The sequence below is a fragment of the Mycothermus thermophilus genome, assembly GCF_041956435.1.
Source record: "Mycothermus thermophilus strain CBS 625.91 unplaced genomic scaffold VTJ04scaffold_6, whole genome shotgun sequence".
NCBI classification, from domain to species: domain Eukaryota; kingdom Fungi; phylum Ascomycota; class Sordariomycetes; order Sordariales; family Chaetomiaceae; genus Mycothermus; species Mycothermus thermophilus.
In genome coordinates this window covers 355,130-369,081 of record NW_027191432.1, presented here as the reverse complement: position 1 = coordinate 369,081, position 13,952 = coordinate 355,130, and the positions used below count along the sequence as shown (strand labels likewise).

General features: G+C 55.0%; 5 protein-coding genes across 5 annotated transcripts; 4 read left to right on the top strand and 1 right to left on the bottom strand.

Moving 5' to 3' along the window:
• Nucleotides 1–1,049: 1,049 nt before the first annotated feature.
• VTJ04DRAFT_8532 (uncharacterized protein) lies at nt 1,050–2,234 on the top strand (the record flags this gene model as incomplete). The annotated part of the gene is made up of 2 exons (XM_069366980.1): nt 1,050–1,783; nt 1,847–2,234. The coding sequence occupies 2 exons, from the start codon at nt 1,050–1,052 to the stop codon at nt 2,232–2,234; spliced, it is 1,122 nt and encodes a 373-aa protein (XP_069215354.1).
• Nucleotides 2,235–3,410: 1,176 nt separating this feature from the next.
• Nucleotides 3,411–3,971, bottom strand: VTJ04DRAFT_8531 (uncharacterized protein; the record flags this gene model as incomplete). Its single annotated transcript, XM_069366979.1, has 1 exon — nt 3,411–3,971. The coding sequence occupies one exon, from the start codon at nt 3,969–3,971 to the stop codon at nt 3,411–3,413; it is 561 nt and encodes a 186-aa protein (XP_069215353.1).
• An 808-nt stretch (nt 3,972–4,779) lies between these two features.
• Nucleotides 4,780–6,727, top strand: VTJ04DRAFT_8530 (uncharacterized protein; the record flags this gene model as incomplete). Its single annotated transcript, XM_069366978.1, has 4 exons — nt 4,780–5,516; nt 5,579–5,884; nt 5,940–6,407; nt 6,469–6,727. The coding sequence occupies 4 exons, from the start codon at nt 4,780–4,782 to the stop codon at nt 6,725–6,727; spliced, it is 1,770 nt and encodes a 589-aa protein (XP_069215352.1).
• Nucleotides 6,728–8,820: 2,093 nt separating this feature from the next.
• Nucleotides 8,821–10,809, top strand: VTJ04DRAFT_8529 (uncharacterized protein; the record flags this gene model as incomplete). Its single annotated transcript, XM_069366976.1, has 4 exons — nt 8,821–9,579; nt 9,677–10,003; nt 10,069–10,143; nt 10,204–10,809. 4 exons carry the CDS (start codon nt 8,821–8,823, stop codon nt 10,807–10,809), a joined length of 1,767 nt encoding a protein of 588 aa, XP_069215351.1.
• Nucleotides 10,810–10,851: 42 nt separating this feature from the next.
• Nucleotides 10,852–11,601, top strand: VTJ04DRAFT_8528 (uncharacterized protein; the record flags this gene model as incomplete). The annotated part of the gene is made up of 2 exons (XM_069366975.1): nt 10,852–11,068; nt 11,129–11,601. The coding sequence occupies 2 exons, from the start codon at nt 10,852–10,854 to the stop codon at nt 11,599–11,601; spliced, it is 690 nt and encodes a 229-aa protein (XP_069215350.1).
• Between the last annotated feature and the right edge of the window lie 2,351 nt (nt 11,602–13,952).

Genomic DNA, 13,952 nt, shown 5'->3' with positions numbered 1-13,952 from the left:
CGGGTCATTGGGTCGCTTGGCATTCCGTCACCAGGGCAGTCTTCTTCTTCGACTTCAACACAGGATGAAACGTGGATATTGGATCCAGAGTATCTATTAGAAAAGAAGACATATGCAAAAACGCACATGCAGCCTGCTACCTGAGCCTTATCACCACCGAACAATGGATGGCGACCTGACAAAACCAAGCACCAGCCTCCTCATCCCGGGCCGTCATGGAGGGGGTTCTTGTCGAGGGCTTGGAGGAATCAACTCGGTCAATCCTGGAAATGGAGGGGCAGTTCAGCTCTTTGACCCCGCCATTTGCTGGTGGCAGACAGCGGATAGCGAGTGCCAAGCCTTGGCCAGCAGTCGGGAACTGAGTCAGCACTTGGCAGCCATGTGGGGCCAGTTGTAGCCTTGGCACGACATTACTTATGGTATGGATTGTTGCATGCTTGGGGTTCTCGGATATTTGCATAATCCCATCTCACTGGGACTCAACTTTCACATGCAGTCAGCAGTCATATCCCTGAGTCGGGATGCAGAGCGGCCTTGTTCACCTCCCTCCTCTCAGACTCCAACCGGAATTTTCCTGACCAACAGGCCTGGATGCGGTGATTGAGCCTTGTCAAGCCATCAAGCCGTGGAAATGCCGGCCACTTGAACCTGGTATCCCCGGCTTGGTAACGCCACACATCAGTCGATGACTGGCGGCGTTGAAGACGGTTCCTGCCGCTGATTTGCTCCACCCCCCGGAGCCCCTGAACGCGTCCTCTTGGGACAAAAATTTGGCCGATCCGTGCAGCCCGCGCCTCGCCCGACCGCTCCATGGCATGGGCTATCTCTGGGGGTGAAACAGTCCAGAACTCTTCTCGAAAAATAAACTTTGTTTTCCGCAGATTTCGTTTCTGATCGTCCTTTTTGTTTCTGAGTTTCTTTTAATTCGTTTGTCTGTTGTCGAGTGCTAGCGTCCCGACTTGCAATCCGGTTCCAGTCCGGTCAAGTCCGTCTCTTTTCACCCTCCGACAACACCGAGTCCGCAGCCTGTGACCAACACCGCCGCCGAGATGCCCGGCCGCAATCTTCCGACCTTCACCCGCGCCCAGGTCGCGTCGCACAACACCAAAAAGTCCTGCTACGTCACCATTGACAACAATGTCTACGACGTGACCGACTTCCTCGACTCCCACCCCGGCGGCGCCGATCTGATCCTCGACTGGGCCGGCAAGGACATCAAGGACATCCTCCAGGACAAGTCGTCGCACGCCCACTCCGACGCCGCCTACGAAGTTCTCGAGGAGTCCCTTGTCGGTTTCCTCGCCTCCTCCGACTCCGACTCCAAGGGCCGCTCGACCGCCCTCGAGAACAACAGCAACGGCACCGTCAATGGCCGCAAAGTCCACCCCCGGACGGGCATGTCCTGCGAGGAGGACCTGAGCAAGGACACCGACATTGCCGCCGACTACAAGACGCACCACTTCCTCGACCTCAGCCGCCCGCTGTTCCCTCAGGTCTGGTACGGCGGCTTTTCCAAGGAGTTTTATCTCGACCAGGTCCATCGCCCGCGCCACTACAAGGGCGGCGCCTCGGCGCCTCTCTTTGGCAACTTCCTCGAGCCCCTCACCAAGACCGCTTGGTGGGTTGTGCCCACAATCTGGGTTCCATGCGTCTCGTACGGCGTCTACCTCGCCTACCCAGGCTTCGACAGCATCCTGAACCAGGCCGGATGCTTTGTCGTGGGCGTCATGTTGTGGACGTTGGTGGAGTATCTCATGCACCGCTTCCTGTTCCACATTGACTAGTAAGTGTCCCAGAATCTGTGCTATGCTGATGGCCATTGAAATGCTGACTACCTCGTCTACAGCTGGCTCCCCGACAACCGCGTGGGCATCACCCTCCACTTCACCCTCCACGGCATCCATCACTATCTGCCCATGGACAAGTATCGCCTGGTCATGCCGCCCGTTCTCTTTGCCGCGCTCGCCGCGCCGTTCTGGAAGCTGGCCCACACCCTCTTCTACTGGGACTGGTCGGTCGCCACCACCATCTACTGCGGCGGCGTCTTCGGCTACATCCTCTATGACATGACCCACTACTTCCTTCACCACCAGAACCTGCCCCTCTGGTACAAGAAGCTCAAGAAGCTGCACCTTGAGCACCACTTCCTTGACTACGAGAACGGATTTGGCGTGACCAGCCCGTTCTGGGACATTGTTTTTGGCACTCAGCTGCCCTCGCAAGTCGACAACTAGATAGATTCGGGATACAAGGCAGGGTGGCGCAGGGCAGGGACACGCATGATACCTACTTCATGACCGGTTTTTGGGGGAACTTTTTTCGGGGGCTACCTAACGTGTCTGTTTAATTGTGGAGCGGTTGTTACGACGACGAATGTCACATGAACAAATATTCAAGTGAGAAACGGTCATGATGAGAAGGAAGGGGAGGAGGGGGGATGGCATCGTCTGGATTTCTTTGTGTGTGTGTGAGTAGATAATTACCTAGACGCCCTGCTTTGGCTGTCGGAGGGGGGGTCGGTTTGGTTCTTGCTCACGAGCTCTACGCTGCCAAAATGACTCTCCAAGCTAGCCTGAGTAATTTATAATAATGAAGAGAATGGAGGATGCAATGTCGCCCACCCCCAAGAGTTGGTCAGCCCTGCAATGGATCATCCTCTTGATTAGACTCTCCGCTGACGGACTCAGAGGCTTGTAGGTTGCGTGCTAGTGCCCCGAGTCGCCGATTCTGTGTTGCTTGAACCTGGGGTTGAGGGGGTCCATGATGAGCCGGAGAACCTTGTGCTTTTGAGCAACGACGCGGAAGAGGCGGTTCTTTGTGATGGCCAGTTCTCGGGGTCGGTGAGGAGCTAGGTTTTGCTGTTGCATTGTGGGGGGGTTGTGAAGTCTGTATCGTTGTCGGCCTGTGGGAGACGCAAGCCGAGCTGCGCTTCGATGTCCATTAGTATAGTTGGTGTGGTTGAGGCAGGGAGAGGTGGGCTCGGGTGGTCAATCGTTGGTCAGAATTTCATAGAGGATGTCAAGAAAATGAGGGTTGGAGGTCAAGGAATATGTGCTTGGACATACTATCTCAGGGCATCGTAACGCCCAGTCGGTCTGCCTCTTATATCTCCTTCCCTGGCCTCATTGAAAGTCAACTGACTACCAGAGCCTCGTTTGAATGGTCGTTAGTCATGACTCATGGTCCTACAAGAGTGCTTGTAAAAGAATGTATTCTGCGGGTGCCCGGTGTTGTTTTGCAACCGGCTTGGATGTAAAGACATCGTCTTGGTCTTGATGCTGTTATCCTTGTATCAATCTCCTTTTGCGGAGAGCATCCAAGCGCTAACATACGTAACAGTAGATACATGAGAGCTTCATAGTAATTGCAGCATGTCCAATCGTTCATATATGCTGGAATCTGTGTGTTGATCAAGAGCATCGGCACCTCTTGCGCCGCTCCATTTCCTCCTCCCATGCTTTCTCTTCCTGCTCTGCCTCCCATTGGCGCTTTTCGTCTGCTCTGTCGGCGGCAAGCTTGTTCCCGACCTTGGCGAAGTTGGCCACCAGAGTGGCATACCAGCGAAGCGGACCCTCGCCAGCGTCAAAATACTTGACGAAAATTCGGTGACTGACATGCTTGAGCATCCAGGTGCCCAGGTGACGAATTCGTTCCTTCTCTTCCTCCGCTTCATTCTCGAACCTTTCAAGCCTCCAGAGATAGTCACTCTGGTCTCCGTCCGTGAGCTCTTTTTCGTTGGCTGCCTTGCTGGTGGTATCGACCCGCTCTTCGCTACCTGGGACTTCAGGTTCGAGGCGCTTGAAGTAGTCTGAGACCTTGGGACGCCTTGCGTCGAGCTGTTCCCAGAACTCCTCTGGGGGCGTGGGGTGGATGAAGCGCAAAAGCCCCTCGGAGTATGCCACCGCTCTGAATTCGCGGTCCCATACATCCCACTCGTGTGGTCCATAAAGGACGACCTCCAGAGACTGCATTTTGATACTTTCGTGTCTTAGACTTGGTGCGGCGTTGGATTCAGGGGCGTCTGGTGAGTTGGATGTTGCGAGATAGAGGCTTGGATCTTGTCACTCTGTTGACATCAGGGACAGAAAGACATGATTGAACTCGGGAGGGAGACGTTAAGCTTTTGAACAATTGACCATTCGGTGCGTGCAAACGCCCTCAAGCATGACTCTCCTGACTGGTAATCTCTCACATCTCATATGCATACTCACATCCAAGGGGCAATGTGACACGGGAGCGCCACACGCAAACAGACAAGAGCTCGCCGTTTGCTCGAGGGCAACGGCTAGGATTCTGTTATACCTGGTGAACATTTCATTCCAATGAACTGCATATTGACTGCTAACTGTCAGAATATTCTCTTTTTATTCAGGGACATCATCCCCGGAAGGGTGTGGCAGGTGGTTTGGTGTTGTCCTCTGCATTAACCCCTGAAGCATGTGACCGCAGCAACAACACCGCGGAAAGCCTGGATCAACACCGTGTGAGCAACCGTGTGTATGCTTGGACCTTACTGTATCTATCTTCACGTGACTTTTCGTTTTGCCTGTGGGCCAGACCCCCGTTTCCTTCCCATTTCCATCTCTGCTTTTGCCTGCTTCCTCCAAGTTTTGACTCCACCAACCCAACCACGCACCCTCCTCGACCCTCGACCGCATCATCATCACCCGCTCGATGCTCCTTCGATTCCTATCACTACACCACTAAAGCCAGATCTCCAGGTCAGCGCGATCACGGAATCCTCGAGAAACTCAAAGAAAAGAAAGAATACAAACAAAAATGTCAGGACTGGACGTCGAGGCCCTCCTCGACTCGACCGCCTCTTCCAAGGAACAGGCCACCAAGGCCACCACCAACGGCGACTCTCCTCAGAACGGAAACTCCCGGGACCGGGATAGAGATCGCAACCGCAGCCGGAGCCCTCGCAGCCGCAGTCTGAGTCGCGATCGAGACCGTCGCAGCCGGGACTGTAGCAGGGACCGCAGCAGGGACCGCGACTATCGCCGCCGTGATCGCGAACGCAGCCGTAGCCCCCCTCGTCATCGCGACTCGTCGAGCGGCCGCGCGACCCCCCGAAGCGAGGCCGGAAGCCACAAGAGTAGGCGTCGGAGCCGGAGCCGTGATTCTGGCCGACACTCACGTCGTCACAGAGACGGAGATTACTATCGCGGAAGCACCCGCGGCGGCGGCCGTGGCCGTTCCCGCTCCCGCTCTCCGAATCGTTACTACCGCCCCGGAGATGACCGCCGTGACCGTGATAGGGACCGGGATCGTGACCGCGACCGCGATCGCGATCGCGACTATCGCCGCCGTGATGACGACCGCCGCGGTGGCCGGCATAGCACCCCGCGCCGTGAGCCGTCGCCTCCTCCTGATGAGCGCGATCGCCGCACCGTTTTCGTCCAGCAACTGGCCGCCCGCCTGCGCACTCGCGAGCTGAAGGAGTTCTTTGAGAAGGCTGGCCCCGTTGCCGAGGCTCAAATCGTCAAGGACCGCGTCAGCAACAGGTCCAAAGGGTATGTTTTGATTTTCCCCTCCTCACCTTCTTACTCCAGTGCCTTGCTAACCATCTCCCCAGTGTCGGTTATGTCGAGTTCAAGAATGAAGAATCCGTTGCGGCCGCCCTGCAGCTCACTGGTCAAAAACTCCTAGGTATTCCCGTCATCGTCCAACCCACTGAGGCGGAAAAGAATCGACAGGCGCGGAACACGGAGCACTCGGGCCACCCCAACTCGGTTCCCTTCCACCGCCTCTATGTGGGCAACATCCACTTTAGCATCACCGAGACGGACCTTCAGAACGTGTTTGAGCCGTTTGGCGAGCTCGAGTTCGTGCAGCTGCAAAAGGACGACACCGGTCGCAGCCGCGGTTATGGTTTTGTCCAGTAAGTATTTGATTCAAGCACATGTCTCTTCGTGCAACGCTAACTGTGTTCTAAGATTCCGCGATGCCGCCAATGCCCGCGAGGCACTTGAGAAGATGAACGGGTTTGACCTTGCTGGTCGCCCGATCCGCGTCGGGCTTGGAAACGATAAGTTCACCCCGGAGTCGACTGCAAATCTCTTACGGGGATTCCAAGGTCAAAATGCAGGCTACCAGGGTTCCGCGTTTTCCGGTGCCGGCGGTCGCGGACCCCAGGCGTCCAACTTTGACCGAGCCGGAGGCCGTGATAGTGACAAGGGCGCCGGTGCCAGCGCTTTGGACGACACGGATGTCGCGGGCGTCAACTTTAACAACTACAGCCGCGATGCACTTATGCGCAAGCTGGCAAGGACTGACGAGGCCAGCAATGGTCAGCCTGATCGACAGATCCTCAAGCCCAAGACGGCCGAGACGAAGCCGCTGCCTGTCAATGTCAGTATGGCTAGTCGTTGTGTCGTCCTTCACAACATGTTTGATCCCGCCGAGTACGTTATTCCTCTTCTGTTTTCTGATGACGGTGAACCAGTTGCTAACACGCATCTATAGGCAACAAGGCGAGGATTGGATCAAGGAACTTGAGGAGGAGGTTCGCCAAGAGGCTGAGGAGAAGTATGGGCATGTGGTGCACATCGCTCTGGATCCCAACTCGCAGGGTGACATCTACCTCAAGTTCGATAAGGTGTCGGGCGGCGAGAACGCCATTAAGGGCCTCAACGGCCGCTACTTTGACGGACGCATGATCTCTGCGGCTCCAGTTGTGGATGCGGTCTACAGCAGTTTGTTCTCTCGCACCAAGGCCATCTAAGAGACTAATCATGGCGCCTGCCTGTCTGCTTAGGAACTTCACGAGGTATGTAAATTCTTGCTCTTCCCCCTTGTGGTTCTGGCTGTTCTAACATGGCTTTCAAGGCTTTCGGGTCACGCCCAGATCGACCGTACCCTAATTTCCGACTGCGGCTGGTCGTTTTCATCCTCGTGTTTTCTTTCCATCTCGACTCGACTAGGCAGATTCCCGACTTGACCCGGCGCAACAGATCTCTCGAAAACAACCACGAACCGGTTCATGAGCGCGTTTGGCATCAGAAATCAAGGAACCAAAGGCCTTTGCCCATGTCGCTGATCTTCTTCGCACAGACCCGCGCTCGCATTCTGTTTGCTTCTTTTTCTTCCCAGTTTCCCAGCACTATCCGATTCGATTCGATGCGGTGCGTTCAAGCATGTCAAGCCAGCCAGCGAGCAAAGCAGCAGCACGATGCAACCAAGACTTGGACCGGATTCGGACCACGGAAACCACCCACCACCACCTACCTCCCCCGCGTGTGTATGTGGCAATTGGGGCTATAGCATGGCAACTGATGTCGCTTTTGTTCACAGGCTAGCTTAGTAGATGTATACCATAAAGAGAAATACCAGGTGTCTCAGAGTAAGAATTGAGAAATTGATACATGCTTGTTTTTCAGGCTGGTCTGATGCATGGAAGCCGCCGTTGGCTTTGACTAGGTTTACCCAGGTGATTGTCCAAGGCCCTGTTAGCGTCTCGTTTCCCTTGTTCAGTCTTTGCATGGCATATTATGCTTGCGAACATTGACTGGTGCAGCAGTGTCTCATGTGGGCGACGTGAGCATTAATTGCTTTGCCCCCCTCTGCGAATTGTTGATGACCTGGGAGGGTTGCGACAATTTATCATCACACAGCAGGTAGGTAAGTCGAACTTGGGAGCGGGCCGAACTGCTCCAAAGCCAGAGGATCTTGTGAACATACAACCCCGAAATCATTCAAGAGACCCTCCTGTTTTATTATCTCTGATTCATTATTCCTGACATCATTCTTGACTTGTCACAACCTGACGAGTAGTTGAATACTTCAATCTCACAATACACACATACCTACATACCAGGTACTCACTCTATCGGTTGTTTCTCGTCATACGGGACACTACCGGGGAATTCTCCACGCTGCCGACATGTCTTGACACGGCCCATGGCGGTTTCCGTTGGTGATGGCTCCTGCTCCGCCACTCCTTTGCCGCGATTGTAGTGTTCTTCTCCCTTGACATCTTGGGGAGTGTTTGTTATCTCTCTTAATACGATGTCATTCTTGCTGGTTTGCCGCTGATATGTGAGTTTCTGGTGCTCACAACCCCTTTTCATTTGTTGTTGTTCAACTCCTGTTCCGGACCACGCCCCGTTTTGAGTCCCCAAATCTGCCGAAACGGTATCATCACGCACACCCATGAGCCACATATGCCCGGCTGCTCATTTGAGGCGGTCAACCCTCCTGCCCCTGGCTACCTACTCTTCCCCCTCCTTCATCCTCTCGTCCTCGCCGCGCCGAAGCAGCCTGTTCCGTCGAGCCATGAGCCTCATGTCCAGGTGTTGCTCACTCAATGTGATGAAGGCTCCAGAGTGCCCACACACAAATGCTCACATAGTTCTCTCCGCTGCAGCCGCAGTATTTGCTGAACTGATTTCAGGGGCGAAGACCTCGTCGCCAAGGAGAATGAGGAGGACCAGCAACCCACTGCATGAATGACCATCACGGGAGGCGACAGAGTTATCGAGGGCCAGAGAGATGTGGACGATGTCATCGAGCACTTTTTCTGCCTTGCGATGAGTTGTGGTCACTGAAGTTGATGGAGCCAGTAGTTTGCGAGGTGCTCGGCGGCAAGATCCTTGATCCTCTTGGAGAGCCCCGTCGAGATGCCCTCCTCGCGGAGACCTCGTTGAGAAGGCGGACCCCTCGGCGGATACCCCCCCGCGAGTTTCTGCGAATTTATTCTCGTCCCGGCACTGCGACTTTTCTATTCCTTCTTTCTTCTTTTCTCCCAAGCAAGTATCGTTAGCTCTTCGTTCCCTGCCTTGTTGTTGTCCGACACTTCCGCCTCGGACAACAACAAACATGGCCAAACCAGCATCCCGGGGCGTCGCCACCCCCAGTGAGACCGGCGCCACGTGCGCCAGCAGCAACACCAACAGCAGCAACAGCAGCGACGACTGCACGTCTCCCTCCGGCGCCGGCGGGGCTCCTCTCTGGGGTTGGTCCTCAGAGAGCGCAGACTCGGTCGTCGAGGGCGACTGGGAGGACGGGGACGGCCCCGTCAACAGGTTTAACGGCTGGAGTGGTCCGGCCGGGTCCGTTTTCCGCGCTGGCGAGAGCCGTGCCCAGCGCACCACCGTCCTGGCCGGTGCCAGCTTGGGCATTCGGGCCGGTGTCCAACTGTCGGCGCCAGAGGCGGCCAACATCAAGTCGGCTTTGAGGCCGACGACGGCGCAGAGAGATGGCCGGAGAGCGGGCATGGGACAAAACGGGCCTGACAGGGACAAAGTTCCCCCGGGGGTTTGTCGGCGTCGCCCTCGGCGGGTGACCTTTGTTCTCCCTAACGGGTCACCGCACCGAATCCCGGTGCAGGACACGCAGCGCCGTCCGGTTTTTGTTTTCCCCGTCGCACCGGCCGGCCGGGCTCCGCTTCTTTCGTTCCCCGCCCCGTTTCGCCCACCTTTCTTCCCTCTTCTTCTGACGCGTCAAGTCAAACCTGCTTTTCCCCCGAAGCCACCACCACCAATCTTCGCGGGAAACAACACCGCCACCACCAACAAGATGAGCGCCAGCAACGCGAGCATCGCCACGGAGGGTGAGAACCTCCATCCTGCTCTCAAAGTAAGTTTCATCTTGATTTAGGTTTCCTTTCATCCTTGTCTTCCTTCTTTTGTTTACTTTGTTTGTTTACTTCGACCCGATCCTAACCCCCAACCAGGCTCATCGCGACCAGACGACCAAGTTGCAGGGACGCCTTTGGGGACTTCGCCAGGGCCTTTACCAACAGCCCGATGTCCCGAAGGAGTTCCTCACGTCGGTCGATATCGACGTCCAAGAGCTCATGAACAACTCGATCCGCATGAGCAAGGCCATGGAGTCGATGGCGAATGAGCTGACCGCGGCCAATGCAAGAATTGACAAGTTCAAGCACCATGTTTCGTTCCTCGAACATGAAGTTGGCATCTGGCAAGGCCGGCACAGGAATGCCGAGCTCACACTCCAATCCATGGTCACTCGCAGCGAGGAGGACATGAGGACTATGCAAGTAAGTTGTTTTCTAGTCAGTCAACCTGGTTTTTTTGGAGAAGATGCTGACAAACATGATGACAGTTTCTCAAGGAGCAACTCCGCCAAAGCGAAGTCGCTCGCGCGGTAAGCTTCAGCGAGTTGCAGTTTTCTGAGCGTGTTTGTTTTTTGCTTTCTTTTGTTCTGTTTACTCATTTGGTCGGTGCTAACTCCTCTCAGATACTCCAAGACCAGGTCTCAGGGAAACGGAACCTCTGGCTGAGCGTCCACAACGACCCCAAGGAGCACGCTGCTGCGCTCGACACGGTCGCTCGGTCCACCACAGCCACGGTTGTTTCTTCCAACTCGCCTCAGAAGGAGTCGTATCTGGCTCTCCCCGAGCCCCCCGGCAGCGCCCACTCCCTGCGCCGCCCCGCGAGCTTCAGCCAGGCCGCCGAACTTCACCGCGGCCCCCAAAGTGCTCCTCGTTTCCGCATCAACTCTCAGCCCCAGACCGGCTTTGTGGTTCCCGCCCTGCATCGCATGTCCAGCACGACCGCTGTGAGCAGCCGTTCCGGCTTATCTCACCCCATTCCACACCGCTACTCCGCTGCGTCGTCGTCGTCTCGACTCTCCCACAACAGCAATGGACCGAAGCGCACTCTGCGGGCCACGGCCATGGGCAGTCCCGTCGAACGGCACCGCGATTTGCCGACCTCCATCGTGCGCGAAAACCTTCAAGGCGAGGACCTCGAGTGGGCCGAGTCGTTCCAGACCGTGTTTGCGCTGATCTACGGCTACTGCCTGCACTTCTTCAGCAGCGCGCCCAAGTTTGATGGGGACTAGAAGTCTTACATCATCGCCGAGGGCGGCGAGCGGCTGTGGAACATGATCGCGGCCGTGTGTCACATCAACACCGACAGGGACTACGGCGACAGCGCCCTGCGCGTGCTTGCTGACGACGTGATGCGGCCGTTCCTGCTGCAGCGCCTGATTGTCCAACACATTCTCAAGACGGTCTGCGACCATGATGGTTGGAAGGGGTTCCGCGAGGACACCGACGATGAGCTGGATGAGATTGAGAAGGGGCTGGCTGCTGTTGACAGTAAGCTGATTGTTACTCTCTTGAAGTCTCCAACAACTAACTTTTGTTAACTCTTCCCAGGCTCCAAGCCGCATGAGCGCCAAATCCTCATCGACCGCCGCGCCAAAGTGATCAAGCACATCCTCGCCGACGACAAGATCGATGCCTTCTCCACCTTTAAGAAGACGGAATGCCACAAGGCTCTTAAGAGCATCATTGGCCCGTTCCTCGTCAAGGACCCGAACAACCCGGGGGAGGCCGCGCACGAGGCGCATCGCAACCTGTTCCTTATCGTGTCCGACGCCCGCGACCTGTCGGCCAAGATGCTCAGCTCGGGGCTCACCTTCCAGCACGAGTGGCCGCACGTTGGCTTGCGCTTCTTTGCCGCGGCCTACGAGCCCGTCAACTCAGTCCGCGGCCGCCTGGAACTCGAGAGGGAGGGTTGTCGTATCAAGTTCGCCGCGACCCCGTCCGTCACGCTGCGTGATGATCGCGGAATGGCCATCAAGACGACGAATCTCTTGCAGCCAGGGGTTTTGGTGACGCGTGGTTAACTCTTTATGCGGCGCTGACAATCGTCACAACCTCCCCTGTAGGGTGTGTCATCATTTGTTTACTTTACCCCTTTCCTTACTTTCGTCTGTGGTTCTTCGTTCGCGCATATCGCACCTTTCGCCAACACACAACACACCGAACCTTTCCTCGATCGACTCGCAAAACTTCTCCTTAATCGCCATTGGTATTCCTCAGATTGGTCTGCAAGCAGTTTTGCTGATCGTGTTTGCTGCGCACCAGCACTCTCTGGAGGACTGATCACCACGGCAACTACAACAGCCAACCACAAACATGGCTGCGCGAAGGACAGAGAGAACATCCAGGAGGTACATTCAAGCAAAAAGACACAAAAAAGTTGAAACCCCACAAAACCTACAAAAAAAGACTCCCTCTATTCGGGAGCTGTTGGAGTACCTTGACGCACGGCAGCCAGACAGGACGGACATCCCGCATTCGGACTCGGACTTGGGGTGGCAACCAACTTCGCCTTTCATTAGAATCACAACGCCACAACCACCCAGGGAAGTGAGACGTTTTTTCTGGCATTTTGGCTGGCCGGGTCGCTTTTCGGAGGTGGTGGAAGGATGGGAACGAATGGTGGACTGGCTGGCTGGCTAGATGGTCGTTTGTTGGTCATCAACCACTTGTGAGTGTGTGAGAGAGAGATGGACTGATATGTCTTGTCAATCTTGTGGTGTTGTAATCTGCACTTGTTTGTGGGTTGTATTTCGAGATGGATGGATTTGGGGAACTGGGATGTAATGAATTGGTGGAGTGATGATTTCGAGATGGGAACGCGATGTGTTTTGAGTACGATATATGAATGTACCTGGCGGTATAATGGGATGAGGCCACGGGACTTGATACATGGTGGTTATGATAACCCATACTTGATGCCCGCCGGAGGGTTTGGCTTGGGCAGTGTCAGTTGGCAATTGTATGGAGTAATGCCATGATGAGTTGTTGTTCCTGACTCTCTCCTGATGCCTCTAATGCGTGTTGTGAATAGGGGATGCGCTCCCTTAGTGATGGCAGTATCTATGTGGCCCATCAATGCCTGGAAACATGATATTGTAGGAGACAGATGGTCAGGAATGAAAACCTGGAATCGTCAACCACCGGAGATGAGGTAGGTAGACGTAGGTGTCGCCTCTCTTCTTCGCACACTCCCAAGGGTGTCTCTCCTGTTCTTCCTCTTTCTTTCCTTTCAATAATATACTTAACAACCGAGATTCGTATTATGGGAATGGGAAGGAAGAGAAGGAATTCTTAAAGAGACTTCGGGAGAACAGCCAGAAAGACTAACTCGCCATTCTCTCTTCCACTTCCATATTCTTCTCATTTACGAACAAAACCATCACATTGCCCGAACATCCCTGAATTTCTACCTCATCCATCCGAAACTGAGTCAAGATGACTGCGTTCTTTGGGCCTGTTCATTGTCCCTGGGGATTTTGACACCAACTACATGCTTCCCAGAGCAGCGAAGACCTATACTACTCATGAAACACGTGAGCTTGAGAAGACGCACGTCACGTCACACCTGGTTCAATCCCCCACTTCTCACCCCATCTGCTAGTCTTAGCCTGGTGGAACTTCCAAGCCAGTTGGGCCCTTATGAAAGCGGGGGAAGCCGGGGGGGATTGCTGAGATGGTGGCGTATTAATTTCTCCGAAAACTTGGAAGTGAGGAGGGTAGATGGCACCATACACAAGTTGGGAGAAGGTGGAGGGTGGGTATGAAGGCTGGCCATCACGGTGGAAGATGATGGGCATGTGCATGTGATTGGGAAAGCAGAGAGTGCATACACTAAGGTACCTAGCTACCTAGCGAACGTCATCGATCTTGGGGACGTCAAGCAACCTTCGTGATGGGGAAATGGTTGGTTACCAGGTAGAGTCGGGCCTATCTGTCTGTCAACTGCCCAACTGACCGTTGGGCATGTCGTCCATTGTGATGGTGGGTGGCTACGAATGACACCGAGTTGTTTACAACATGTTTGTCGTATCCGGCCTTCTTAGGCAACCTCTTCGTTGGAACGTCATCCTCGAGGAGACTGATGATGATGTTATCCCGACCATGATTTTGTTGTGCTTACACCAGACTATCGATACCATCTGACACATCCATCTCACACACACTCATTCATATGTAGCTATTTGGTCCACCGAAACTGATAACTGACTGAGTAAACACACCCAGGACTGCCGAAAACATTCATCCAGCGTCTCGGACCGAAGCAAGACCTACCTATCACCGCTCGCCGACCGGGGGGTTCCGGGTTGGCATTACATTGACGGCCGGCACATCTCGGAGCTATCGCTCCGTCAGGCGGGATCTGCCTGTATGT